This window comes from Aricia agestis, chromosome 2 (genome assembly GCF_905147365.1).
Source record: "Aricia agestis chromosome 2, ilAriAges1.1, whole genome shotgun sequence".
Taxonomy (NCBI): Eukaryota; Metazoa; Arthropoda; class Insecta; order Lepidoptera; family Lycaenidae; genus Aricia; species Aricia agestis.
The window spans coordinates 19,857,632-19,884,829 of record NC_056407.1 but is presented as its reverse complement, the minus strand read 5'-3'; the positions used below and the strand labels follow the sequence as shown (position 1 = coordinate 19,884,829).

General features: G+C 33.8%; 2 protein-coding genes and 1 long non-coding RNA gene across 3 annotated transcripts; 2 read left to right on the top strand and 1 right to left on the bottom strand.

Annotated features, from left to right (window-relative positions):
• Nucleotides 1-1,127: 1,127 nt before the first annotated feature.
• On the bottom strand, nucleotides 1,128-26,649 carry LOC121737645 (ribonucleoside-diphosphate reductase large subunit). Its single transcript, XM_042129307.1, has 7 exons — nucleotides 26,637-26,649; nucleotides 18,097-18,101; nucleotides 4,427-4,489; nucleotides 4,184-4,272; nucleotides 3,669-3,846; nucleotides 3,186-3,385; nucleotides 1,128-3,105 (listed from the first exon to the last, which is right to left on the bottom strand). Exons 3-7 carry the CDS (start codon nucleotides 4,464-4,466, stop codon nucleotides 1,222-1,224), a joined length of 2,391 nt encoding a protein of 796 aa, XP_041985241.1. The 5' UTR covers nucleotides 4,467-4,489; nucleotides 18,097-18,101; nucleotides 26,637-26,649; the 3' UTR covers nucleotides 1,128-1,221.
• On the top strand, nucleotides 11,464-13,108 carry LOC121737654 (magnesium transporter NIPA2). The gene is made up of 3 exons (XM_042129319.1): nucleotides 11,464-11,786; nucleotides 11,862-12,004; nucleotides 12,077-13,108. The coding sequence occupies exons 1-3, from the start codon at nucleotides 11,561-11,563 to the stop codon at nucleotides 12,740-12,742; spliced, it is 1,035 nt and encodes a 344-aa protein (XP_041985253.1). The 5' UTR covers nucleotides 11,464-11,560; the 3' UTR covers nucleotides 12,743-13,108.
• LOC121737661 lies at nucleotides 16,700-18,504 on the top strand. The gene is made up of 2 exons (XR_006037175.1): nucleotides 16,700-17,351; nucleotides 17,430-18,504. It is a non-coding gene; the product is annotated as an uncharacterized LOC121737661 (long non-coding RNA).
• Nucleotides 26,650-27,198: the final 549 nt, after the last annotated feature.

The window sequence follows — 27,198 nt, the reverse complement described above, 5'->3', positions numbered from 1 at the left end:
CATGTATACAGATGCATCTAAGGATACTACAGATAGTTGTGTTGGAGTTGGTGTCTACCATTTACAATATAATATTGTACAAAAAGTAAAGTTTCCGCCTGAAACATCTGTTTTTACAGGAGAGTGTTACGGCCTTTTTAAGGCTGTTGAGTATATTTTACTTGGCAGGCTTAAAGAGACACTAATATTTACAGATTCTTTAAGCTCTTTACAATCCCTGATTAAATTTCCTTTTAAATCAAAAAATTGTTATCCAATTATTGTCCAAGTTAGAAACCTTCTATATCAATGTAAACTTCAAGGCTTTTCAATAACATTTATATGGATACCGAGCCATTGCGGAATTGTTGGCAATGAAATTGCCGACAAATTGGCAAAAGAGGCTGTTTTTAGTGGTGATTTGTTCCCTTTTAATAATTATGCGCATGATTTGGCTGCTCTGGCACGGAGTTCCCTATTAAAATCTTGGAATAAGTTGTGGGCCTTGAGTAGCCAAACAAAAGCTATACAGTATCGTAAAATTCAACCAGAGATCCCTACTAAGCCCTGGTTTTTTAAAATATTCCTCTCTAAAAATATAACAACATCAATTATTCGGATGAGACTGGGTCATATGTGCATTCCAACGCATCTTAGGAGAATTGGCGTTAAAGATGATGATTTATGTGACTGTGGAGAAGTAGGTGACTTAAACCACATTATCCTATCGTGTTCCCTCCATGATCATTCCCAACTGTATAATAAACTATCTTTAATCCCTATTCCATTTCCTACTTCTGTAAATATACTACTTGCTTCCAATGATAAATATGTATATAACTGTATATCTAATTACTTAACATTAAATAATATTAATATTTAGAATAAGTTATATGTCATTTAGTTTATTGTAGAATTTAATTATTTACCACACTGTTTTAATTAACATTCTTCCAAATTCCGTTTCCTTTTATTCCTTCCGCCGTTCCTTACCTTTTTACCCTGTCTGTGGCACAATACGCATCCTTTGTGTCAAGTTGCCAAAATAAAAAAAAAAAAAAAAAAAAAAAAAACTTTAACTTTACCCACACCTCTGGTGCAACCCAGTCTTAAAAAATAATCACAGGATAAATGTTAATTTAACAAAGTTACTGACATGCTTACATTTATTTCCATAATCGATAGTTTTCTGTAAATATTATAACTATATAATCATGCTGAAAATTACAGATCTAAGTTTATTTATGAACCACAACTTAGGCACTCGTCTTTGTTTAGCAAAGAACATTGGATCATTGACAAATTAGCTTCATCTTTTTCAGCCTTGCCATTCGTGACTTGAAGTTTTGACTTGTCTACAGTAAACTGAATTGCATTAGCGGCAGGCTTTGTTCTCAAGTAGTACATTCCAGTTTTAAGTCCAATCTTCCAAGCGTAGAAGTGAATAGATGTAAGCTTTCCATAGTTTGGTTCGGCCACATGGATGTTAAACGACTGACTCTGGTCAATGAAGGCACCTCTGTCGGCTGCCATCTGTATAGTAGTCTTAACAGACACCTCCCAGACAGTTTTGTACATATCTCTTATTTCCTTAGGTATTTTCTCAATGTTTTGAATGGAGCCATTATTGTGTATAATTTGATTCTTCATGTCATCATCCCAAAGATCAGCCTGGGTCAAATCTCTCAGCAAGTGATGATTGACTACTTGAAATTCTCCAGATAGAACTCTTCTTTGGTATATGTTAGATGTGAATGGCTCAAATGATTCATTGTTGCCGAGGATTTGTGCAGTTGAGGCTGTTGGCATTGGAGCTAACAGGAGAGAATTACGAAGCCCATGCTTTGCAATTTTTTCTTTAAGTTCAGCCCAGTTCCAAAGATCTGTGGGTGTTTTATCCCACATGTCGTATTGAAGTATGCCCTGGCTGGCGGGGCTTCCTTCGTAGGAGCTGTACACACCATCCTTTTCTGCGAGTTCGCAACTGGCCTCCAGAGCCCCATAGTAAATGGTCTCAAAAATTTGTTGATTCAATAGCATCGCCTTCTCACTCTCATATGGCAGTCTCATCAATACAAAAGTATCTGCCAAGCCTTGAACACCAATACCAATAGGACGGTGCCTCATATTAGAATTTTTAGCTTCAGGTACAGGGTAGTAGTTAGCATCAATGATTTTGTTTAAGTTTTGTGTAATTACTTTGGTTATCTCCTTTAACTTTTCAAAGTTATATGTTTTGTCGTCATTGACGAACATGTTCAAAGCTACAGATGCTAAATTACATACAGCTACCTCATCTTGGGAAGTGTATTCAACAATTTCTGTACAAAGATTGCTACACTTGATTGTGCCTAAATTTTTTTGATTACTTTTTCTATTACAGGAGTCTTTGTATAACATGTATGGTGTTCCCGTTTCTACTTGTGCTTCAATTATGGCTTTCCATAATATTTGTGCCCTAACTTGCCTAACATACCTATTCTCCTTCTCATATTTCTCATACAAAGCTTCAAACTCCTCTCCCCAGCAGTCAGCTAAACCGGGACAGTTATGGGGGCACATCAAACTCCAGTTTTCATTCTTTTCAACCCTTTTCATGAATAAGTCTGGAATCCACAGGGCGTAGAATAATTCCCTCGCACGGACCTCCTCTTTGCCAGTGTTCTTTCTTAAATCCAGGAACTCAAATATATCTGCATGCCACGGTTCCAGGTACACAGCGAAGGCCCCGGGTCTCTTGTTTCCACCTTGGTCTACATATCTCGCTGTGTTGTTGTAAACTCTTAGCATTGGGACCAGGCCATTGGAGACTCCATTGGTCCCTGCGATACTTGTGCCTTTAGCTCTAATGCAGTGTACATGTAAACCTATACCTCCAGCAGATTTTGAAATGAGAGCACATTGTTTAAGAGTATCGTAGATTCCTTCTATGCTGTCCTCTCTCATGGCCAGTAGGAAGCACGAGGACAGTTGTGGTCTGGGTGTGGCGGCCGAGAAGAGTGTTGGGCTGGCATGAGTGAAATACTTTTCTGAGAGCAGATTGTAGGTGTTAATGGCAGCGTCTATGTCCTCTCCATGGATACCAATAGAAACTCTCATGAGCATATGCTGAGGCCTCTCTGCAACCTGTCACAAAAAATACATTTTGTCTAAAACATGTTATCATGTTATGAAACATCAAGTTCATTTAAATTATAAAAGACTACCTTTCCATTGATTTTCAGTAAATATGACCGTTCCAAGGTCTTAAACCCAAAGTAGTTGTACTTAAAATCTCTATCATACACTATAGCCGAATCTAGCCTTTCCTTATTGTTCATGATAACATTGTAGTGAAATTCAGATAACATTGGAGTCCTCTTTTTGGTGTATGGATTGACTAAATTGTATAAATCTGACATAACATCTGAAAGAAACATACCATTATTTAGTAGGAGGAAAATTTAAATCTTTTCAAATTATTGCATTATAATTTTTTTTCTTATTAGAATTAAGGTACAAGTTGGAAGCCAGCTACATGAAGCGGCAGCACATGGTCGTGACACTATTAGTTTCTATGTATTTGTATGAAAAGTGTCGCTAGCTTAGTATCACAAGCTGCGCAGGGTATTTTATAGAAATAGACAGAAACCAGTAGTCGCCCGCTACCGCACCAGCACCTTAAGGCTGACTTTGACTAGTAATATTACCTGAGAAATGTTTTTTTGTTTCCTTTTGTAAATTAGAGATTGCTAGTCGAGCAGCGAGTACAGCATAATCAGGATGGTCTATTGTCATGGTGGCTGCAGTCTCAGCAGCTAGATTGTCAAGCTCCACTGTTGTTACACCAGAGTATATACCATTTATCACTTTAAGGGTGATCCCCACCTATAAAAATATAATATAAATATTTAAAACGGTCTTACCACAAAAAGATTAAACATCTATTGAACAGTTGTTTTGAGACCATTTTGCACTGAATTTTTTGTGTTTAAATCTTTTTTAATAAGACCGTAAGTATTTATGGCTTTGCTGCATGTCATGACTGAATTTTATGAAAAATGCTAGTACAGCAATAATGTATTTATTTATCTATCTAGATTCTAGTACATTGTTACATGTTTAGTAACTACCATATAACTACTACCACCATATAACTACAACTACCATATAAATTGAATGGTTGTGCAATGTGCTCCAACCGTTGGTAGATAATACAACTTACAGGGTCTACAAAATCCATATTCAATCCATAACACAGCTTCTTTATCCTGGATGTAATTTTATCTATGTGTACTTCCTCCATTCTGCCATCTGGAAAATGGAAAACATGTTATTACAAAGAGTACCGTAGAATTAGTTTAAGAATGTATTGCACTCAAGTGTTATCTGCCGGGACAAAATATGGAAATAAGAAAGGATCAGTGCAGTACTTATAACTCAATGATCAAGATAATATAACGCTTACCCCTCTTGAGAACATAAAGTTTGTTACTTTTCCCGACCATTTTAAATCACTAATTAGATACGAATGCGTTAATATAATAACTTAGTATTAGTACTCGGAGACTCTATAATGTAAATTGTTTAAATTTTCTTGAATATCAAACGGCTTTCTTTCCAACAATTATTATTTCACAACACATTTGCAAAATCGGAGACTGACATTTATTTTCACGGCAAAGCGCGGGAAATAATGACATGTCATTGCCCTTTTGACTCTTTTGAGCGGTTGAGCCACAGATTACTAGTATATATTTGGGTTGAGCCCATTGAGGTACTATAGACTGGAGAGAGCCTTATATAGGTGTATAAGCGTCAAAAGCGTGTAATGCTATGTCCTACTTACTAGGACATAACAAAGAAGTCGGTCTGCATATTTCATGTAATACAAGTTTTTAAAGGTTTTTAGTGAACATTTAATGCTAGATATTGTTGAGTTTTGTGGTTCCGCTAAATAATAAACCATAAGAATGGTCAAAGAATGCCTCAAACACGTGGATTTAACATTAAATACGTAAGTTTTGAACAACGTTTTTTGGGCTTTTCAATCGGTATTTTTGTAAGATAAAAAGTTAATTTATAATTTTATTAATCCCTTATTTGTGCTTTATAAGGCATTAGTGCTAAAAATATCACATCAATTAATAATTTGGCTATAAAAATTGCATAGCTTTTTACGTGTGTTTACGGATTCTCATCACTTGAACTATAGTTAATCGATATCATGAACTAATTAACTTTCTTTCCTGTATCTTAATGTGCTTTGAAATAGTGGACAAATTAAATATTCAAGAAAACAAACGCACACTACACGTATGAAAATAAGCACAAAATGGCCACGCAATGACGGGCTAAGACTACATCTATACTATAATACTTTATCTATGGTTGAGCCATTGATTTTATAAGGCCCCATCCCCACTCGCGCGCGAACCGCGCGCGACGCCGCGAAATTTCCGCGAAACGTGAGGTGGATCCGGTTCGCATATTCTTCGCACTTCACGGCTGGTTCCCCGACCGCATCCCCACTCGCGCGCGAACCGTGCGCGACGCCGCGGCGCCGCGAAATTCCTGCGAAGCATGAGTGAGAGATCCGATTCGCATATGTTTCGCATTTCGCGGCCCGTTCCCCGATTGTTGTCGGTTTTCTGTCCCGCGACAAAGAGATTTTTTTAAATCTTTATTTTAATAAGGGCTTTTGCCATACAAGAATATAATTAATCCTACATTATTACTTTATACATACTTTATTTACTTTATAATATTATAAAGGCGAAAATTTGTTTGGATGTATGGATGTTTGTTACTCTTTCACGCAAAAACTACTGAATGTATCTTAATTAAACTTTACAATAATATAGCTTATACACATCAGCACAACACATAGGCTACAATTTTAACTGACTTTCAAAATGGGGGAAGTGTTATGTTCGTTTTTTATATTCAACGATTACTCCGCCGTTTGTGAACCGATTTTATAATTTTTCTTTTGGCGTACAGAGTGTCATCCCAATTTGGTACTATACTCACAAAAGTGGTGATCTGATGCTGGGAGCCATGACTAATCGAGGGAACTCCTTAAAATTTATATGGAAATATGTGGTGACTTCGGTTTCGTGGGAAGTAGTCTAAGCATATGCAATCAACAAGTAAGATTTTGCACCAAGGTATACCATGATTAGATTGGGAAGCTGAGGGGTGCTGAGAGAACTCCTTTGCATTGCTTTAAGAACGGAAAGCATATGCTACTATGCAAATTACATTCATCATCACTACCATATTATACCTTATAAAGTTATATGCATCCCATGATTATGAGCCTATTATGACCCATTTGTACTTTTCATAGTCATTTAGATCAAGATTCGATTTTGTCAAGCGATTTAAAAAATATTTATTTGTTTGATTGAACACGTTAATCATAGGAACTATTGGTCCGATAAAAAAATAGTATTAGATAGCTCATATTTTATCAAAGAAGGCTATAGGCTATTTTATCACGCAAACTAATAGGACCGAAGAAACAGAGGAAATGTGGTTAAAACGGAAAATTATTAGCAAGGGTGGACAAAATTAGTCTGAAATAAAGTTTTATTTATTTATTTATCTCACGAACTGCTAAAGCAATTTAATATGTTATTTGGCACAGATATAGAGTAGATTACGTGAAGAGAGATGGGCATTTTCAAAAAAACGTGTACCCTTGCAAAAATATGTCTATATTTTTTAAGGTCATTTATTTACCTTTATTTGAATGTCATATACAAGGACAAATATTGAACTAATGGAATAAGTTAAAAAGAACGCTGAAAACGTTATATTATTCTGATATTATTGAAACAAAATCGAATTTTCGACGAAACAGATTCCGTTGTGCGACTAAATGTAAAATATAATTTAATACAAAAAAATACAGCAATAAATGGATTTCTTCGTTAATTTCATCTAGTGAAATGCATATTTAATTGTTTATTAAAAAAAACTTTGATAATTTCAAGGATCAACAAGAGTAGCAATTATTTTTAATCCATAGTGTGACTATGTGACCTACCCACTAGGTTATTTTTCATTTTTTTACATGAGTAAGTAATATTTAACATATATAAAGAAGTTTTTATAACACAAAAACCTTTTGTTTAAACATTTTTATTGTTGAATTACTTATAAAAGTAAAAAATTCTTTGATTTCATAGATTTAACTTCATTAATTAGAGGGACGAACAACTCATAATCATAAAGATGTGTTCACATGTCTACGAATTCCTAAGTTATTAATGACATCGGATTATATGCACGATCAAAGTGCCGAAATATCCATGCAAATATGCACGAAAAATGGTCGAAATATGCACAAAATATGCACAATCTAAAGTCACTTAATATTAAAATTTATTATTTTTTTGAAGACTTTTCCGGTAGTGACATTAATAAAAGCGCCAATTCTTATAATTTCATAAAGTCCAGGATTTTTAATTTCTTGAAATAAAGACGTTTTATTTATTTATTATACGCCAATAATGATTTTCTACCAACATTTTCCGATTGCAATCTTAATGCCCATGGAAGTTAAACTACCGAAATATGCACTATCAACGAAAAATTGCCAAAATATGCACTATCGCCTAAAAAGTGACATTATATGCATTTGCATATGCAAGTATGCAAATGCATATAATCTGATGTCTAGTTATTATAAATCTGCAAATATCAACGACACAAAATGATTTTCAACTTTACTGATAGAAAAGTAGTGGAAATAAAATCAAAATTATTAAAAAAAATAAAACTTTTAGGTACTTAAATTTTAAATAGTATATTTGTTATTGTTAAGTAAAGTCGACGCCTTTATAATTTGGCTGTAGCGATATCGATTTTTCTCAGCAATGACTAAAGCTAAGAAATTAAAGTTCATTGTCAGTATTTAATCAATCAATCAAAAGTCACTTAATATTAAAATTTATTATTTTTTTTAAGTCTTTTCCGGTAGTCTACACTACTATTATAAAGAGGAAAGATTTGATTTTTTGTTTGTTTGTTTGTTTGAGTCGAATAGGCTCCGAAACTACTGGACCGATTTGAAAAATTCTTTTACCATTGGAATCCTGCATTATTTCTGCTGAACATAGGCTAATTTTTATTTTGGAAAAATATAAGGTTCCGTAAGATATTTGGGATTTTCGGACGCAAGGTTTAAAAAATCAACCAGAAAAGTTACTTATTTTGCGTACGCTGCCTAAACTATAAAAGATAGAGGCATAAAATGTTCTAAGTAATTATAGATCTTTTAAATATCTACAAAAAAGTCCGCGACACACTATACCTATCTATGTTGAGTGAGGCACAATAACCATTTTTTTATTAAAAAATCTAGAATTTTTTTTGGACTATATTTAAATGCGTTTATTTAAATCATGCTATTGACCCTTATCAAAATAAATTATTTCATCACTAAGTACAGTTAATGTAGATAATATTTGGTCTTTGAATGATTAAAATTGGACGTTTGGTTTTAATGTTATGGCGAAATTAAAATATTACGATTTCTGCTGCACGTTGCGAATTGGGCGTCAAGGCGCGATGCGCGGGTGTGCGTGCGGTAGGGGAGAGATTTAATTATCAGTGCCACAGACTCGCCCGGAGAATCCACGTAAATATTACCTCGATCGTGGGAATCGCAGACACAATAGATTTTCAATAGTTATGCGACAGCCGGGTGCTGCTTTATTGATTTGATATAGACTATCGTGCTTCATTATTATAATCCTAATTTCAAAAAAGCTTTAATAGTTATGACTACGAAAGTAATATTTTTAGAACTTTTTAAAATAAGTTTTGAATGACTATTATTTTTGATTGCTATTATAATTAATTAATTTCTTTAACTATAAATCTCCAATAGCGGCAGCCGGCTGCCAGCATAACAATTGAAGATCTATTGTGTCTGCGATACCCACGATGCCGATGTACGATGGAAGTATTAATGCATATTTTTTAATCCACGCTATTTCTGCTGAATATAGGCTATATTTAATGAGAGAAAAAAGGGAACCGTATTAAGTGTTAATAATTGTGTGAAAAATCTACCAAAATATTCCTTCTTGCTTATGCTTTATAAATTATAGACTATACTTACTTATCGCAAAGTGATGTACTATAGTCTTATAGTTCTGCAGGTAAGGATAAAATAATCAAACATAACACTTAAAATATAAAAATATAAAAAAAAAATACAATAAAAATATAATGTAAACTATTTTTATGTTCTGCTTAACTTAAAGATTGACTACCTTTATTTAAAAAAAATAATTTAAAAACCAATGTCCACCCGTGCGAAGCCGGGCCGGGCCGCTAGTGACATTAATAAAAGCGCCAATTTTTATAATTTCATAATATCAAAATTTTTAATTTCTTGAAATAAAGCCTTTTTAGTTTTTATTTATTTATTATACGCCAATAATAATTGTCTACCAATATTTTCCGATTGCCATCTTAATGCCCATAGAAGTTAAACTACCGAAATATGCAAAATTGCCAAAATATGCACCATCGCCTAAAAAGTGACATTATAATATGCATTTGCATATGCAAGTATGCAAATGCATATAATCCGATGTCTAGTTATTATAAATCTAAAAATATCAATGACACAAAATTATTTTCAACTTTACTGATAGAAAAGTAGTGGAAATAAAATCAAAATTATTTAAAAAAATAAAACTTTTAGGTACTTAAATTTTAAATATTTGTTATTGTTAAGTAAAGGCGACGCCTTGATAATTTGGCTGTAGCGATATCGATTTTTCAATGACTAAAGCTAAGAAATTAAAGTTCATTGTCAGTATTTATCATGTCTTTGTCTTTGATTTACCCATAGCATAACACGATTGGTCACCTTTTATAACACAGAATAATCAATCAAATAGACCTGTGTAAAAAAAAAGGATTCCTATTTTTCCAACAGAGGAGAGTGATTTAAGCTTCCAAAAATGTACATGGATTGGTTCAAGCATACACTTTAATTTGCCCATAGCTTATATGAAATGTATTTATGGTTTTTAAATTACGCGACAAAACTATTTTGTCGCTTACGCCCTTTCCATTTTTTGCTGTTCCATTGCTTGTTTTCTGTGAGAGGCCGGGCCGGCCTTTCATAGAAAACTAGCAATCTAAAACATATCCAAAACGGTTTTTTACTTTAACGCGGCGTCACCTTAACACATAAGTAATAAAAAATATATTTGTACGTTAATCGTACCAGTTTAAAAATCACCAATTTTCTTAATAAAATCTGTGAATAAAAAAATAATTTATTTAAAATGTGAACTAAGCCTTATGCTTTCCGCCTGTTGTGACTTGTCCGTTCCATTATATGTGACCATACGAAAAGTCACAAGTCGGAAGTCACGTAATATTACTTTCTTTTACTTTTAAAGTGTTTGTAAATAACCGATAATATTTATCACAATTTCATTTCTTTTACTAAATACTAAGCTAATTTTGCAACGTGTTAACAGTAAAAACAGTTGGAGAAAGTATAATAATGCTTACAAAATATGGTCACTTATCTGAACAAATAAACCGTTCCTGAAGAACCATCCAACCTGCGTCCGCGTCTTGTAGCAGATTTTTAACTACTAAATTCAAATTGAAGTTTCTCGATGTACAATGAAATATAGTGCTATCATTTAGTGCCGAAAATATTTTTGTAGTATGTTTATAAAACTAAAAAAAACGGTCACTAAACCGAACATTCCGGCCGGGTTGTTTTTTCATGATTATAATTTTAATTAATTTGTAGTTAAATTTACTTTAAGAAAAAAAAATAGTTATTAAAGATTTTGTTACAACTTCTGGGAAGGGGACAGGTGAATTTAATAGGTTTCGGTACTTAAAAACCCTTATAAATCTCATACTAAATAAAATTTTATACAAACGTGAATGTATTTTAATAAAAGAAAACTTGTTTTTGCTCCTACATTAAAATAACAAAATGTTAGTATGTAATTTTTTACAAATAATCTGTAGCGAAGTCAAGGGACAAGGTAAAAACCAGGGGTACACATTTTTTTGAAAATGCCCAGATACGCTATTTTGTTACGAAAAAATGTACGATTTCCGTAAAATTCCTAATAATTTACCCGAGCGAAGCCGCGTGGGACATCTAGTTTATAATATAAAGTAAGATAAATTTGGCTCAAGGGCGCAAACTATAGTGTGTCAAGAAAGTGAAGAAATTAAAAAGTGGCAACATTGCGAACATGTCGCGAACTTTGCGAGTGTGGATCAGTAAATTTGGCAGAATGCGCGATCCGCGGCGCGATGCGCGTCGCCATCCGCGCCGCGGGTCGCGGCGCGCTTTCGCGCGCGAGTGCGGATCGGCAGTAAGGGTTGAGCCTATTCATATGATGGCGCGGCCGCACATGTGATCACTGATCAGTGATATCATATAACTTTACGTCATATGTCACTGTCATATTTGGGGAACTAAGAAGAAGGATTCATTCTAATACGAAATACGAATATTGTCTCCTGAATTTCTGGAGATTACCTTGGTATTAAATTATGACTCACAAAGGTATATCGCATTCTACAGGGCAAAATGCATCTAAAGAGATCTAACTTGCAAGTTGACGGCCAAGAATATGACCAAATATCATTTCTGATAGGCTTATGTTTAGCCATTTCATCGAGCCTGTTTATAGGGTCCAGCTTTATTATAAAAAAACTAGCTTTGAAGAAAATTAATAGCACGGGAAACATACGAGCGTCTGCTGGTGGATACGGCTACTTAAAACAGTGGCTATGGTGGTTAGGCCTTGCAACAAGTAATACTCTATTTAAAGTAAATAATGTTTCAATTGTTTAAGTTTTCTGTTATAATTTTTTAATACTTTTTTCAGTGGGGATAGGGGAAGCAGCTAATCTTTTCTCATATGCTTTTGCTCCTGCTGCTTTAGTTACGCCGCTGGGAGCTCTTAGTGTTTTAGTTGCTGCTGTTTTATCTTCAAAGTTTCTAAATGAAAATCTTAACTTCATAGGAAAGGTATAGATTTTTCAATTTTAGTTATTTGGTTAATTGTTTAAATATTTATTTACCAAAGAATTTTGGTTCCAGATTGGATGTTTCCTGTGCATAATAGGATCAATTATTTTTGTGATACATTCTCCAAAGAGCGAAGAAGTGACTGAATTTGTAGATTTAACTACTAAGTTAACTGATTATTTATTTGTATCATATGTTTTAACTATTTTAGGCATGTCTTTTATTTTAAAAGTCGTGTTCATCCCAAGATTTGGGAATACAAATATTGTGGTATACTTGTTGATATGTTCAGCGATCGGAAGCTTAACAGTGGTATTTTGTAAAGGAGTGGCTTTGGGTGTGAAGGAGACCATAAATGGTGGGAACAATAATTTGAAAAATTATATATTTTGGATCCTTCTTGTCATATCGGTTGCATGCATCGCAATACAGATGAACTACCTAAACAAATCCCTAGATATATTCAACACGAGTGTGGTCACTCCTGTGTACTATGTTATGTTCACAGTGTTAGTCATCATGTCATCAGGGATTCTATTTAGGGAATGGGAGCACATGTCAGCCATGGATATTTTAGGTTGTGTTTGTGGTTTCCTTGTATTAATTGTAGCTGTATTCACATTGAATGTTTTCAAAGATGTAAATGTTACACTGAGGGATTTGACTTTACATTCTAGAGTAGACACTGAGTCGAGGCACTCTGAAAATTATGCAATGACTTCAAGAAGACAGTTATAAATCACATATTTTATTACAAAAGTATCAATACATTCTATCAGTATTTTTCCCTCCAGTTACAGTTTTGTTATAAAATTTCTATATCTAGTTGAATCAATTTTATTAATTTAACAATAATAATTTAAAAGTCTGACTAAAGCTCTTACAACATAGGATTATCTTGTTAATATTTTTAGTATTAACTTTTACCTAAATTAAGCACTATTTATTTTAAGTGTAAGAAAATAGAACTAGGTTTTTTATAATATGCAGAATATAGAGTGATTAAAATAGTAATGAGATAGTACCTCATAAAAACGTTTTATAAAATTTACATTGCATGCATAATAATTATTATTGTGTTATAACAACAGCTATTCATAAATAAGTATTTCTAGCTGATCTTTTTTATTATTTGAGATTACTTAACTTTTGGGGGCACTGTCAGTCTTGTGCTAGTATTTAAAATTAACTAATAGTCCTAAGATTGAAACATTAAATTTTGAATTGCATAAAAATGCAGATAAAATATTAAACATAACAACAAAAAGTACAATAAATATTATATTTTATTACAGAGCACAATTTTTATTATTATTTTATAAGTATTCAATACCTTCTAAATAGCAACATCGTAAGAGATACAATATATTCTCATGAGTTATTATCAATAGTTTTCTATAGATATATGTTGACAGAGTGGTAGATGAAGGTTCGACAGATTGGGCATGTTCTCTGATATGAATAAAGTTGCAAACAACATTCAGAACAAAGGCAGACATGACGACACGGCAATATCAGCACACACTTCTGTCTCTCCTGACATATAACGCATGCATCAACTGTGTTTGTAGCATCATCAAACACTTCATCTACCACCCGTGGGGAAACTGTGTGACCAGTTATTTGAGCAATGACACGAGCTTCGGTGTCAATAAAATAATTATATACACAGTAGTATGTAAACATTATTTTTCTTACACATATCCAATACAGTTGAATAGCTTTTGCATAAACGACTTCTCTGAAAGCGATACACAAGCGGGTGGTTATTATAGCTATCATTATTCCTAAAAAAGACTCTAAAGGCACATCTGACAAAAAATTGGAAATTCGTAAAAGCGACATATATAGGTCGATTAAATTACTAACTACACAGTCCTTAACAGTCAAAAGCACAGTTTTTATTAGATATGGAAGATGTACAGGTAAAAAAGTCAATATGAACCAAAAAGTATCCCCTACAAATATTAAGGCCTTCTTGATCAAGAGGAAAACTTCACTAATCACTATGAACACCGCCTCGAACGATAAGTAAACACTCGAATAGATGGCCGATATTTTTGAACACACTTCACAGCACAAAACCAACACAAACGAGTAAATATTGTAACACTGTAACGAAATAGTCTCGATAACTGAGGCCGCAAAATATGGGATTTCGTCAGAAAATAATCTTATATTATCTTCGTACACTATTTGCAAAAACAGGGCCACATTTACAAAGGTTTTGAAAATTATTATCACAATCGAAGTTACGAATATAACAATGAGTTGACCAATATAAGAAGCTAGGAAGAATGTCTTCTGGGCAACGGCAGCAAAAAAAATTACAATATTTGCTAGATAGGAAATCATTTTCCTTGAACATATTTGGAATTAAAAACGGTTGTTGTGAACACAAAACTTTTCAGTAGGTACTTTGACGTTTGGTCACAGATTACTAGTTTTTTTTTTTTTTTTTTTTTTTTTTTTTTTTTAATGGCATGCACATAGTACATTGCCAATGACGAACGGGAAAAACAATGTAAAAAATTAAATTATTACGAAAAACGAGGAATTTGGAAAAAGGAATTCAGGACAGGATCAGGAAAAAATATATATTTACAAAAGAATACTTATAATTAAATATAGAAATATCAAATCTCAATATTATTATGTAATATAAAATCAGCTAATATTTGATATATAATATATTTTCTAGAATGCAATAAGCAAATAACTGAAGTAGGAAAAGGAATTTTATTCTTTAACAATGAATCAAGGAAATGGGAACGGTTGTAAAGAGGACAAGAAAAGAATATATGGTTGACATCCCCAACCTCAGCACCACAGGCACAAGAAGGATTGTTAATTATATTAAGTCTAGCAAGATGGTCTGGCGAGCAAGTGTGGCCAAGTCTTAATCGTGATATAATACTACTACATTTTCTATTGAAATTCATACTATAAAACCATGGTTTTGATACAATTTCGGATTGAATACTATAGAAATGTGCTCCTTTTTGTTTATGACTTTGATCAAATGACGATTTCCATGACGTCTCTAAATGAATTTTGGGTAAAGTTAATAAATCAGGGTAGTAAATTTTGTATGGATTTAAGTCACCACACGTTAGTGCATCATTGGCAAGAGAATCCGCTCTAACGTTTCCTTCTATTCCACAACGACTAGGGATCCAAGCAAATGAAACTGAAGTACCTTTCTTGGTAACATCTGTTAATAACTGTCTTATATCGAATATAACAGGATGTTGTTGTTTAATTTTAAATGGATTCTTGTTAAGAGCTTGAATAGAACTTAGAGAGTCTGTAAAAATTATAGATTTTTTAAGTTTGGCTAATAAAATATATTCTAAAGCTTTTAAGATCCCTAAGCATTCTCCAGAGAATACGGTACATTCGGGAGGGAGTTTAATTTTTTGGACAATATTGTACTGGGAATGGAATACACCTACACCAACATGGCCATTAATATTACTTTTAGAAGCATCTGTAAAGATATAATGATGATCTTTAAATTGTGTATTAATTATATCATTAAATCTTTCATTGGCCCTCAAAGAGTTCTTCTCTATATTAATGGTCAGAATATTTGGAGCGGACACAAGAGCCCCATAAGAAGAAGAAAAAATCGGTAATTTAGAAGAAGAATGAATAGGTGCAGTAAGAGATTTAAATTTAAAATAGCTCACAATTAAACACGGGGTTTGTTTATTTAACCAGTATGAATTTTCGGAAATATGATAGGAAAGCGTTTGAAGTTTCGCAATAATAGGATGATCATAAAGCTGAAGGCATCGAAAGAGATATTTGTCGGATAAATATTGACGGCGTAAATGTAAAGGAGGATCATAACATTCAACCTGCAAAGCGTTGATTGGACTAGATTTCATTGCTCCACATATAATTCTGAGGCATTTACTTTGGATTTTGTCTAAAGATTTAAATCCTGATACACGTCTAGGCTCCAAAAGGAAAGAGCCATATTCTAATATGCTGCGAATCAAAGCATTATACACTAATTTTAGATAAAATGGATGGGCACCCCACCATACGCCTGCTAGACATCTGATGATATTTACATTTTTTTCGCATCTACTTACAACATAATCACAATGTGGAATTCCGGAAAGCTTTTCATCCAGGATGACACCTAAAAATTTATGATGGTTTTTTTGTGAAATGATAATGTTATCAAAAAATACTCTAACTTGAGGAGTTACGCGCATTCGACTAAAAAGAACTATGGAGCTTTTAGTTGGGGATAAATCTAGGCCGTGGTTGTCCAACCAACGCTTAAGAAAATGCAAGGCTCTTGTTAGCTTAGCGGAAGCATCATCAGCATTATTCCCTACAACATATAAGGTCAGATCATCCGCATACTGCGAAATATCAACATCCAACAACTCTGCAATGGCCAATTCTAAATCATAAGTATATATGTCATATAACAGAGGGCTCAAAACTAAGCCTTGTGGTAAACCTTTGGTAACAATTCTTATGTATTTACGGCCATTATTATAGAAAATAATATATCTATCAGTTAACAGGTTTATAATAAATGAAATAATTTTTTTAGGAATTTTTAGACGTCTTAGTTTCTGTTTCAATATTGATATAATAACACTATCATATGCATTAGAAAGATCTAAAAAGGCCGAAAGAACGAATTTATTTGCGCTGAAAGCTAATCTTATGTCGGTGGTAAAAGAACTTAAGTTGTCATATGTACTTTTATTACGCCGAAAACCATATTGAGATGAAGAAAGCAGGCAGTTACTTTCAACGAACCACTCCAGGCGGTTTTTGACTAAATGTTCAATTATTTTTAGAAGAACAGACGAGAGGGCTATTGGACGATATGAAGATGAGAGGGAAGGATCTTTGTTTGGTTTCAAAATGGGTAACACTAGTTGACATTTCCACTCTGATGGAATATTGCCAGATTCAAAAATTGAGTTAATGATTCTAAGATAAACTGATAAACTGTTTTCGTTTAGATGAGAAATAAATGAATAATAAATACCATCAGGCCCAGGAGAGGAATCCGATACATACGAAAGTACATTTTTTAATTCGGCCATGGTAAAGGAGGAATTTAATTCTGAAGACTCTTCATTTTCATCTATTGTACTATTGTTATGAAATAGGTTAGGAAGATTGACTGTAGGAGGAGCAAGCTTGTCAAGAAAATCATTTGCAATAGAACTAGGAAGAGAAACAGAATGAGAAGTATTGTATGCAGATTTGAACCTCCTAATATTTTGCCAAACAACAGTTGGAGGAGAATTCGGGGACAGAGAGGAGCAAAATTTTTGCCAACTTTCAGATTTTTTCTTTTTGAAAAGTAATTTGGTGCTATTTATAATGTTTTTCAATGTCCAATAATTTTCAAGAGACATATTTGTACTATACATTCTTTCAGCCTTCTTTCTCCTTTTTACAGCTTCCGTACACTCTTTATCCCACCACGGTGGGCTGGGAATGGAAGATGATTCATTTTTTATTGGAAAAACTTCATTAGCACTTTCTATCAAGACATCTGTAAAAACGAGAGCATCAATAGAGTCATCTTCATTTGGAAATATCTGTGACAGTTTTACATCAACTTTACTACTGAATTTCTTCCAACATTTATCGGTGACATTATTAAGGTTATACCTGGGAAATAATCTGACATTTTGAATAGGAGCCTGAGAATTATCAAAAGGAGAGGTAGTTAATATGGGGAAGTGATCGCTTCCAAAAGTGGATGATAGAACCGAAGATGTTAATTGTGTTACAAACTGTGAGGAGCAAATAGTCAAATCAACAACGCTTTTGCCTTCTGTTGGACTAGTGCGCCTTGTGGGCTCACCAGAATTTATAACACATAGATTATTCAGATCTAAAACACTTAGCAGCTTGTTACCATAACTATTAGTAATGGAGCTTCCCCATGACTGGTGATGACAATTAAAGTCACCTGTTATAATTAAAGGTCTTGGTAAAGAGCTTAAAATGTTATTAAATTCATTTAAAATATTAATAGAGGCATGGGAAATATATACAGAGACAAAACATATATTATTTACACTAATTGCTATAATAGATAGCTCTGAACTATGTACAGGGATATCAATAAGGCTAAAAGGGTAGTTTTTCTCAAGGAGAAAGGCTACACCACCATAGCCGTCTAACCTATCTTCTCTAATTGTATTATAATTCTTAAATCTAAAAGTATTACTTGGCCTAAGCCAAGTTTCTGAGAAAGAAAATAAAAAAGGATTATAATTTCTTAATAAATAAGCTATGTCACTTTTTTTATTAACTACACTTCGAGCGTTCCACTGAATGATCTGGGCCATATTGTAGAATATTAATTATACATTGAATTAAAGGGGCAACGATGGACGGTATATTATCGTTCTGTGAGTGGGTTTGTAATAATGATATTACATCTGTAAGTGAAGAAAGTTCATTCTTGTAATTGTTTATTATACCTTTATTGTATTCATGTACTGGTGTTGTGTTTTTTTCTAAATTATCAAAAGAAAACTCTTTTACCACATTGTTATGGGCAATTTTATCATAACCTTTCATTGGTCTATAAGGAGCACGAGGCTTAGCAACTACAGTTTTTTTGTATGATCTATTATCAGATGAACTATTATTATTATTAGTAGATAAATTAAATTTAGGAGTGGATAGTGTATCTGAATAAGATTTATATGAGGAAGGAATTTCTTTATTGGCCTCTGCATAAGAGACACAATGTTCAGCCATGTGTATTTTTATAGATTTTTGCCTATTAAACTCTGGGCATATTTTGTTATTAGCCATATGATGGCCAGAACATAAGCAACAGAAATATTCATGCTCATTAACACTACAAGAATCCATATCATGTTCCTGACCACACTTGATACACCGTGATTTTGACCTACACTGAGCTTTGGTATGTCCATACCGACAACATTTGAAGCATTGTATAGTGGGAAAGATGTAGAGCTCAACTGGTAGTGAATTATAACAAATAAAAACTCTTTTTGGCAGAACCCTACCATCAAAGTATACAACAACTGACTGAGTCGGTTTCCATACAGGAGAACCCTCCACCATTGTTTTATAATTTAAGCGTCTGACCTTCACAACTTTACCACTACCGGTAGGTGTAGAAATGTTATTTATTATTTCCTCAGGTGACCATTCAACTGGTATACCCCTCACAATACCTATTCTAAGGACATTAAAAGATGGTATAAAAGCTTCATAATTATTGTCAGCGAGTATTGAATTATTAATAAATGTATTAGCATCTTTGTAATTTTGAAATGAAACAGAAATTCTGTTCCGACCAATTTTTTTTAGAGAGCCATTAATAATATTATAAATGTTATTTTTTATTAAAAAGTCACCAAAGGTGATGGGGTGTAGTTGCGTACCATCAGAGACATTTTTTGTAACTTTTTGTACATGAATTAAATAAGGGGAAACATCATTTTCATTATATAAATTTCTGCCAATATGTTTTCTTTCTGTCTCAGGTGCTGAGGCTGAGGATACACGCATGCTAGCAGCATTATCCTTTTCAAGTATACACTTACAATTAATACGATTTCCCGCGCTATCTCTAGTTACTTTGTTACATTGTTTGCACGTCAGCTCGTCAATAAAATCATTACGAGATCGTTTGTACGTTCTTTGACTTATTGACTCTTCTGTGTCCATATTATTGGACTCATCAAAATCCAACGTAACAAAATAACCGGGCTGTGGAATTGGGCCACAAAAATTCCCGCCTCCAGGATCCGGAGGTCGATTCATAGTACAAAAATAAATACACTTACCGAGAAGAAAATATAAAATAAACTAGAAAGATAATTAAAACTAAATATTTACAAAAATATGTACAATATTCCCGCACTGAACACTAATAAACAAATAAAATTTGAGAAAAACACGACCGCCCGCGTTCGAGTTTCCCGCCGTCCTCGATTACTAGTTTAAATCGTTTGGTATTTTGACAAGTTAATGTGACAGTAATAACTTTTAAAATGTGCGAGGATTGCTGTGCTCATTAAATATAAAGTACCTACCTAAGTGTCACGGTGTCATGAAAAACTAGATTTTCAGGAACAAAAGAATCCGGAAACTTATTTACATTTTTAAAAACTTACGTACCTCTGCTACTTTGAACTTACTGAAAACGGTTTACACATCAATTTGCGAGTCGGTAGTATCTTTATACTGCATACCAATTTAGGGAGGAGCAGCTACCACTAAAATCATAGTTTTGGAAAGAGCACAGCGGTCCATATTGAAAGTGATATTGAAGAAACCTATCTGGTATTTAGGTTTCTTCAATATCACTTTCAATATTAGTGACAGTTTTCATATTCCTTGCTACGGGTTTTTTTACAAGAAAACAAAAAAAAACAAAATGTAATAAATTAAATTCCATCTACAAAAACAAATGTTTCCTATAATTGTAAATGAATAAAAATGAAAAGTTGCTAAATGCTTTATTATTAATATAAAACTAGCTATTTGACCGAGCTTTGCTCGGTATTCGATAAAACACGAATAAAATGACATTTCCTAAAAATGATTCCTAGCTAGATCGATTTATCGCCCCCGAAACAAAGAGAATATAATCATTACGTGCCCCGAAACTCGAAATAGGAGTAAAAAATTATTGTTACGAAAACATTTGAAAACTGTCAGATGCATGAAACTGAACTTATGTCAATAGAGATTGACTCTGTTGAATCGAAATCAAATCGATAAAAAAGGGCGGCCATCTTAAATCGCCGGCACCACTGAAATGTCAGTACGAAATCGATAATTTCGATTGCAATTCCTTTACGACGTGATTCGATATTTTTTAACTATCGATTAATTTTTGTTAGGTAACTTACCTAGTATTGCTAATTTTAATGTGTCACGCATATCATCATAAAACGCACAAACTATAATAGTTCGTGAGATAAGCCCTTTCAAATAATTGCCCCCGTTTTTTCCAAATTTTCCTCTATTTCTTCGCTTTTATTAGTTTTAGCGTAATAAAATTAAACCTATAGCCTTCCTTGATAAATGGGCTATCTAACACTGAAAGAATTTTTCAAATCGAACAAGTAGTTCCTGAGATTAGCGCGTTCAAATAAGCCCTTTCAAATAATTTCCCCCGTTTTTTATAAATTTTCCTCTATTTCTTCGTTCCTATTAGTTTTAGCGTAATAAAATATAGCTTATAGCCTTTCTCGATGAATGGGCTATTTAACACTATAATAATTTTTCAAATCGGACCAGTAGTTCCTGTGATTAGCGCGTTCAAATAAGCCCTTTCAAATAATTTCCCCCGTTTTTAACACAATTTCCTCTATTTCTTCGCTCCTATCAGTTTTTGCGTAATAAAATATAGCCTTTAGCCTTTCTCAATAACTGAGCTATCTAACATTGAAAGAATTTTTCAAATCGGACTAGTGATTCCTGAGATTAGCGCGTTCAAATAAGCCCTTTCAAATAAATTTCCCCCGTTTTTTCCACATTTTCCTCTATTTCTTCGCTTTTATTAGTTTTTGCATAATAAAATATAGTCTATAGCCTTTCTCGATAAATGGACTATCTAAAACTGAAAGAATTTTTTAAATCGGACCAGTAGTTCCTGAGATTAGCGCGTTCAAACAAACTAACTAACTAACAAACTATTCCGCTTTATAATATTACTAGATGTCCCGCGCGGCTTCGCCCGCGTAAATTAGGAATTTTACAGAAACCGTACATTTTCCCATAAAAAATATTTTCCCTGTTTTTCCCACATTTTCGTGAGTTTCTTCGGTCGTATTAGTCTTAGCGTGATAATATAATATAGCCTATAGTCTTACTCGATAAATGATCTATATAACACTGAGATAAGTTTTTAAATCGGACCTGTAGTTCCTGAGATTGACGCGTTCAAGCAAACATACTCTTCAGGTTTATAATATTAGGTAGGTATAGATTTTTTTTAATTATCGCTTGACAAACTCGAGTCTCGATCTAAAAGACTATGAAATGGTATAATATGGTAGTGATGATGATGATGATGATGATGAAGAATGTAATTTGCATAGTAGCATATGCTTTCTGTTCTTAAAACAACGCCGAAACTCCCAAACTTGTATCTATAAAGAATCAGGAATTCTCTCAGCACCTTCCGAACCACGGTATACCAGGTATATCTCGGTGCAAAATCTTACTTGTTGGTAGCATATGCTTAGAATACTTCTCACGAAACCGAAGTCACCATATGTTTCCCTATAAGTTTTGAGGAGTTCCCTCGATTACTTATGGATCCTTCATCAGATCACCACTTTTCTGAATATAATACCAAATTGGGATGATACCCTATATTTTGAAAATCGGTTAACAAACGGCGGAGTAATCGTTGAATATAAGAAAACGAACATAACACCTCCCCCATTTTGAAAGTCGGTTAAAATTGTAGCCTATGTGTTATTTATTTAATATTTTAATCAGCACATGAATTGAATAACAAATTTTTTTTCAAATTAATCGTAGCATCATCTGTCAGGACAAACTAAAATTGAAATAGAATAATATTGAATGCGATGATAGCGCCGTCCGCCGGATCTAATGTAAAACATTCCAAAATCAACAACTCCTTATAAATAAGAAATTAATTGAAAAAACATTTTCCAGTAGACCAAACTGTAAATCTAAACCATTCTCGAATCTCCACGAACACACACAAAAAATTTCATCAAAATTGGTCCAGTCGTTTAGGAGGAGTTCAGTCACATACACACGCACACAAGAAATATATATATGAAGATAAAATTGAAATAGAATAATATTGAATGCGATGATAGCGCCGTCCGCCGGATCTAATGTAAAACATTCCAAAATCAACAACTCCTTATAAATAAGAAATTAATTGAAAAAACATTTTCCAGTAGACCAAACTGTAAATCTAAACCATTCTCGAATCTCCACGAACACACACAAAAAATTTCATCAAAATTGGTCCAGTCGTTTAGGAGGAGTTCAGTCACATACACACGCACACAAGAAATATATATATGAAGATAGTATAGATGTCGCAGCCGACTGGTTTAAATGGCCGTTCAATCAAACAGGTAGCCCTTTGACTGAACAACGCCATTCAATCACACGTCTAGCTTTTATATTAAATATTTTAGTCGCTGAAAACGTTCAACACTACAGCTGATTCAAAAGCCGCCGTCTAATTGAAGTAGTTCAGCGCGCACCGCTGCGGCGTTAGGTGCGTTTTATTTACAATATGGCGTCAACTAGCAGGTGTTTGTTGGTGTTTGTGGTGGTTTTTCGGAAAGAAAGTAGTTAATAAAAGTTACAAGTGTTATTAAAGATACAAAAATAGTGGAGGCACATAAGAGTGAATTAAAATTTCAACAAATATTCGAGGAGAAATTACGGGATTATGAAATGGATGGACGAAGCCTCCTCCGAAAAGGGGGTTCGGAGGGCACAGCCCCCCGTCAAAACAAAAACAAACACAATCCAGAAAGTCTAAAAGTTGGTTAGGTTAGGTTAGAACTTAGACCACAACACAGAGGGAGCCGAGCGAGCGCAGCGAGCATGCTGCGGCAGCAGCCGGCGACCGCCGCCAAATAAAAGGGGGGCTCCAAACAAACCAGTTGGCTAACACTATAGCCAATTCACATAAGAAAACGGTGTACAAAACAGCCTACGTAGCTTTTGTAGGTCACTAGGTAACTTTCATGGGTGAAAATCCACGAAAGTTGTGCCACGAAAGTTACGAAAATTTTACATTTTTTGGAATTATGATTAAAGTAATAGGTAAATAAACAAACAAAGTACTAGGAAATAATCTCGATCATATACCTTATTCCTTAATTTGATATGAGTGTCATAATTATAAATTACTAGCTGTTGCCCGCGACTTCGTCCGCGTGGACTTCAGTTTATAGCGCGCGATGTCAACAAAATTGGTGTCAAAAGCTTTTATAAAAAAACCCTGGTACCCATTAAATCAATACAGCTGTGCAGTGTGCAAACAATAAGTACTTCATTTTTGTATGTTAAACTTTATATATTATGCCAAATTTTAAAGCTTATTTAGCCCCCCAATTACACAACTTTACCCATAAACTATTTATCATTGATAGGTTTAGCCCCAATTTCACCAACGTCTGTTAGTGTTAACAGCTTGTTAAAATATCCTGTCTTCTCTTTCATTCATATGAAAAACGAAACAGCTAACGTGATACTAATTCGAGCATTAACTTTAACAGTCGTTGGTGAAATTTGGTATTAAGGTTACGTCACTGCCTGCACAGATAAAGTACTGAGTTATTTAATACCGTAGAATAGATATAACAATCGAAAAAAATCGAGACTTAAATGTAGTATGATTCCCCCTCTTACCAAGGCTGGGAAATCGGGGTGTAGGTCGACCTCCAACCAGGTGGGACGACGATCTCCGCTCAGTTGCAGGCCCATGTTGGATGCGAGTAGCAGGAGATCGGTCATCTTGGCGTTCATTGAGAGAGGCCTATGTCCAGCAGTGGACGACTATAGGCTGATATGATGACCACCTCTTATAGAAAGACTTTTGAGCAAGCGTCAGCGCGATGTAGAAGACGCACGGCGCCATCTATTATGAATTTTTTGAACAAATTTACGACCCTTACAACCCTTTTTTCCAGTAAAAAAGTAGCCTATGTCCTTTCTCAGGCTTTAGACTATCAGTATACAAAATTTCATTACAATCGGTTCGGTAGTTTTGGCGTTTGGCGTGAAAGCGAGACTGACAGACAGAGATACTTTCGCATTCATAATATTAGTACAGATTATGTGCACACTGCACAGCTGTTTTTGGGTATTTTGATTAATTAAGAGGATTCCACACCGCCCTTTTTTCCATACAAACGTTGTCCCCTGTTTCCTCCCTGGATAATGCTAGTAGAGTTATATTTTTTTTCCTGAATATCTACGGCCACTAATACAATGTCCCTATGTTTTATTTTTTTTTTCATAATTTAATTATTAAATAAGATATGAACGTTCAAAAACCCAAAAAAATGGCCAGATTTTCCACTGTGTTCAAACGTCCAGAAAACAGATTTGGCTAGATTATAATCTAGAGCTGTGTTCCTATGTTTTGCTTTTTTTGTATACAAAAAAAGCAAAACATAGGAACACAGCTCAAGCCTTTTTTTAATATTTAATGAAAAAAGTACTTAAATCGGTTAAGTTTTGGAGAAGGAATCAGGGGACAACGAATCGTTGATTTTCTGGATTTTCTGCAGTTGTCTCTATCGCGTTCTGCGGTATAGGCTTGAGGTAAGGGAGACAGCTATAGATATTACACGTACTTTTTTTTCATTTCTCTAGCCGCTGTTGTATCCTCTTAAGGGCCGCGCTACACCGGAATGGCAGCGGCGAGGCAAGCACTTTCAGCGCTGCTAAGAGGGGTACCACTTACCAGGGTTTTAAAAAGTTTTTAAATTTGACACAAATTTTGTTGACACCGCGCGCTATAAACTAAAGTCCACGCGGACGAAGTCGCGGGCAACAGCTAGTTATGAATAAAAACAATAATATATAATAAAGTAGGTATGATTAGTTCTGTTATAATAATGAAGTAAAAAAATAAAGCGCCATCTGTTTTCATATATTAGAATTAAAATGTTGATTGCTGATTGCATTGATATATTTTCTGGATGGAATATAGGCCAACACAACACACTCGAACTCCTTAGAAATGCAGTAGGAGTTCTATAAGATAAGATAGATTGATTATTATTATAGCAAGTGATAACATTATTAAACATAATATTCTAACGTATTAAAAACTATAAACAAAAACATAACAACTAATAAGTATGATTAGTTCTATGTTACAACGAAGTAAAAAAATAAAGCGCCATCTGTTGAATCGTATTAGAACTAAAATGTTCATTGCATCGCGTCGATATATTTCTGGATTTTTTATAATATTACACATAAAATATATTTAAGATTTTTGAAATATTATTTTAATACACATCCAAGACCCAGGAACATTAAAAACTTTTTGTTCCGCCTGCGGGACTCGAACCCAGGACCCCCGGGATGAGCGCTGGTCACGCGCAATGCGAAGTAATTTTCATCGATATTTTCATGGAAATAAGATATTTTCCCACATCAAAATGTAGCCTATGTCCTTTCTCAGACTCTAGAATAACTGTGTACAAAATTTCATTGCAATCTATTCAGTAGTTTTGGCGTGAAAGCGAGACAGACAGGCAGACAGACAGACAGACAGACAGAGATACTTTCGCAGTATATTTCGCAGTATTTATAAGTCGCGGGCAACAGCTAGTTATGAATAAAAACAATAATATATAATAAAGTAGGTATGATTAGTTCTGTTATAATAATGAAGTAAAAAAATAAAGCGCCATCTGTTTTCATATATTAGAATTAAAATGTTGATTGCTGATTGCATTGATATATTTTCTGGATGGAATATAGGCCAACACAACACACTCGGAACTCCTTAGAAATGCAGTAGGAGTTCTATAAGATAAGATAGATTGATTATTATTATAGCAAGTGATAATATTATTAAACATAATATTCTAACGTATTAAAAACTATAAACAAAAACATAATAACTAATAAGTATGATTAGTTCTATGTAACAACGAAGTAAATAAAGCGCCATCTGTTGAATCGTATTAGAACTAAAATGTTCATTGCATCGCGTCGATATATTTCTGGATTTTTTATAATATTATACATAAAATATATTTAAGATTTTTGAAATATTATTTTAATACACATCCAAGACCCAGGAACATTGAAAACTTTTTGTTCCGCCTGCGGGACTCGAACCCAGGACCCCCGGGATGAGCGCTGGCCACGCGCAATGCGAAGTAATTTTCATCGATATTTTCATGGAAATAAGATATTTTCCCACATCAAAATGTAGCCTATGTCCTTTCTCAGACTCTAGAATAACTGTGTACAAAATTTCATTGCAATCGGTTCAGTAGTTTTGGCGTGAAAGCGAGACAGACAGACAGACAGACAGACAGACAGACAGACAGACAGAGATACTTTCGCATTTATAATATTAGTATAGATTATCATTCAAAACATGCTCGCAAAAGTTACGTGACTACAGCGACCACAAAATTTTTAAGGAATATCTTATCTTATAT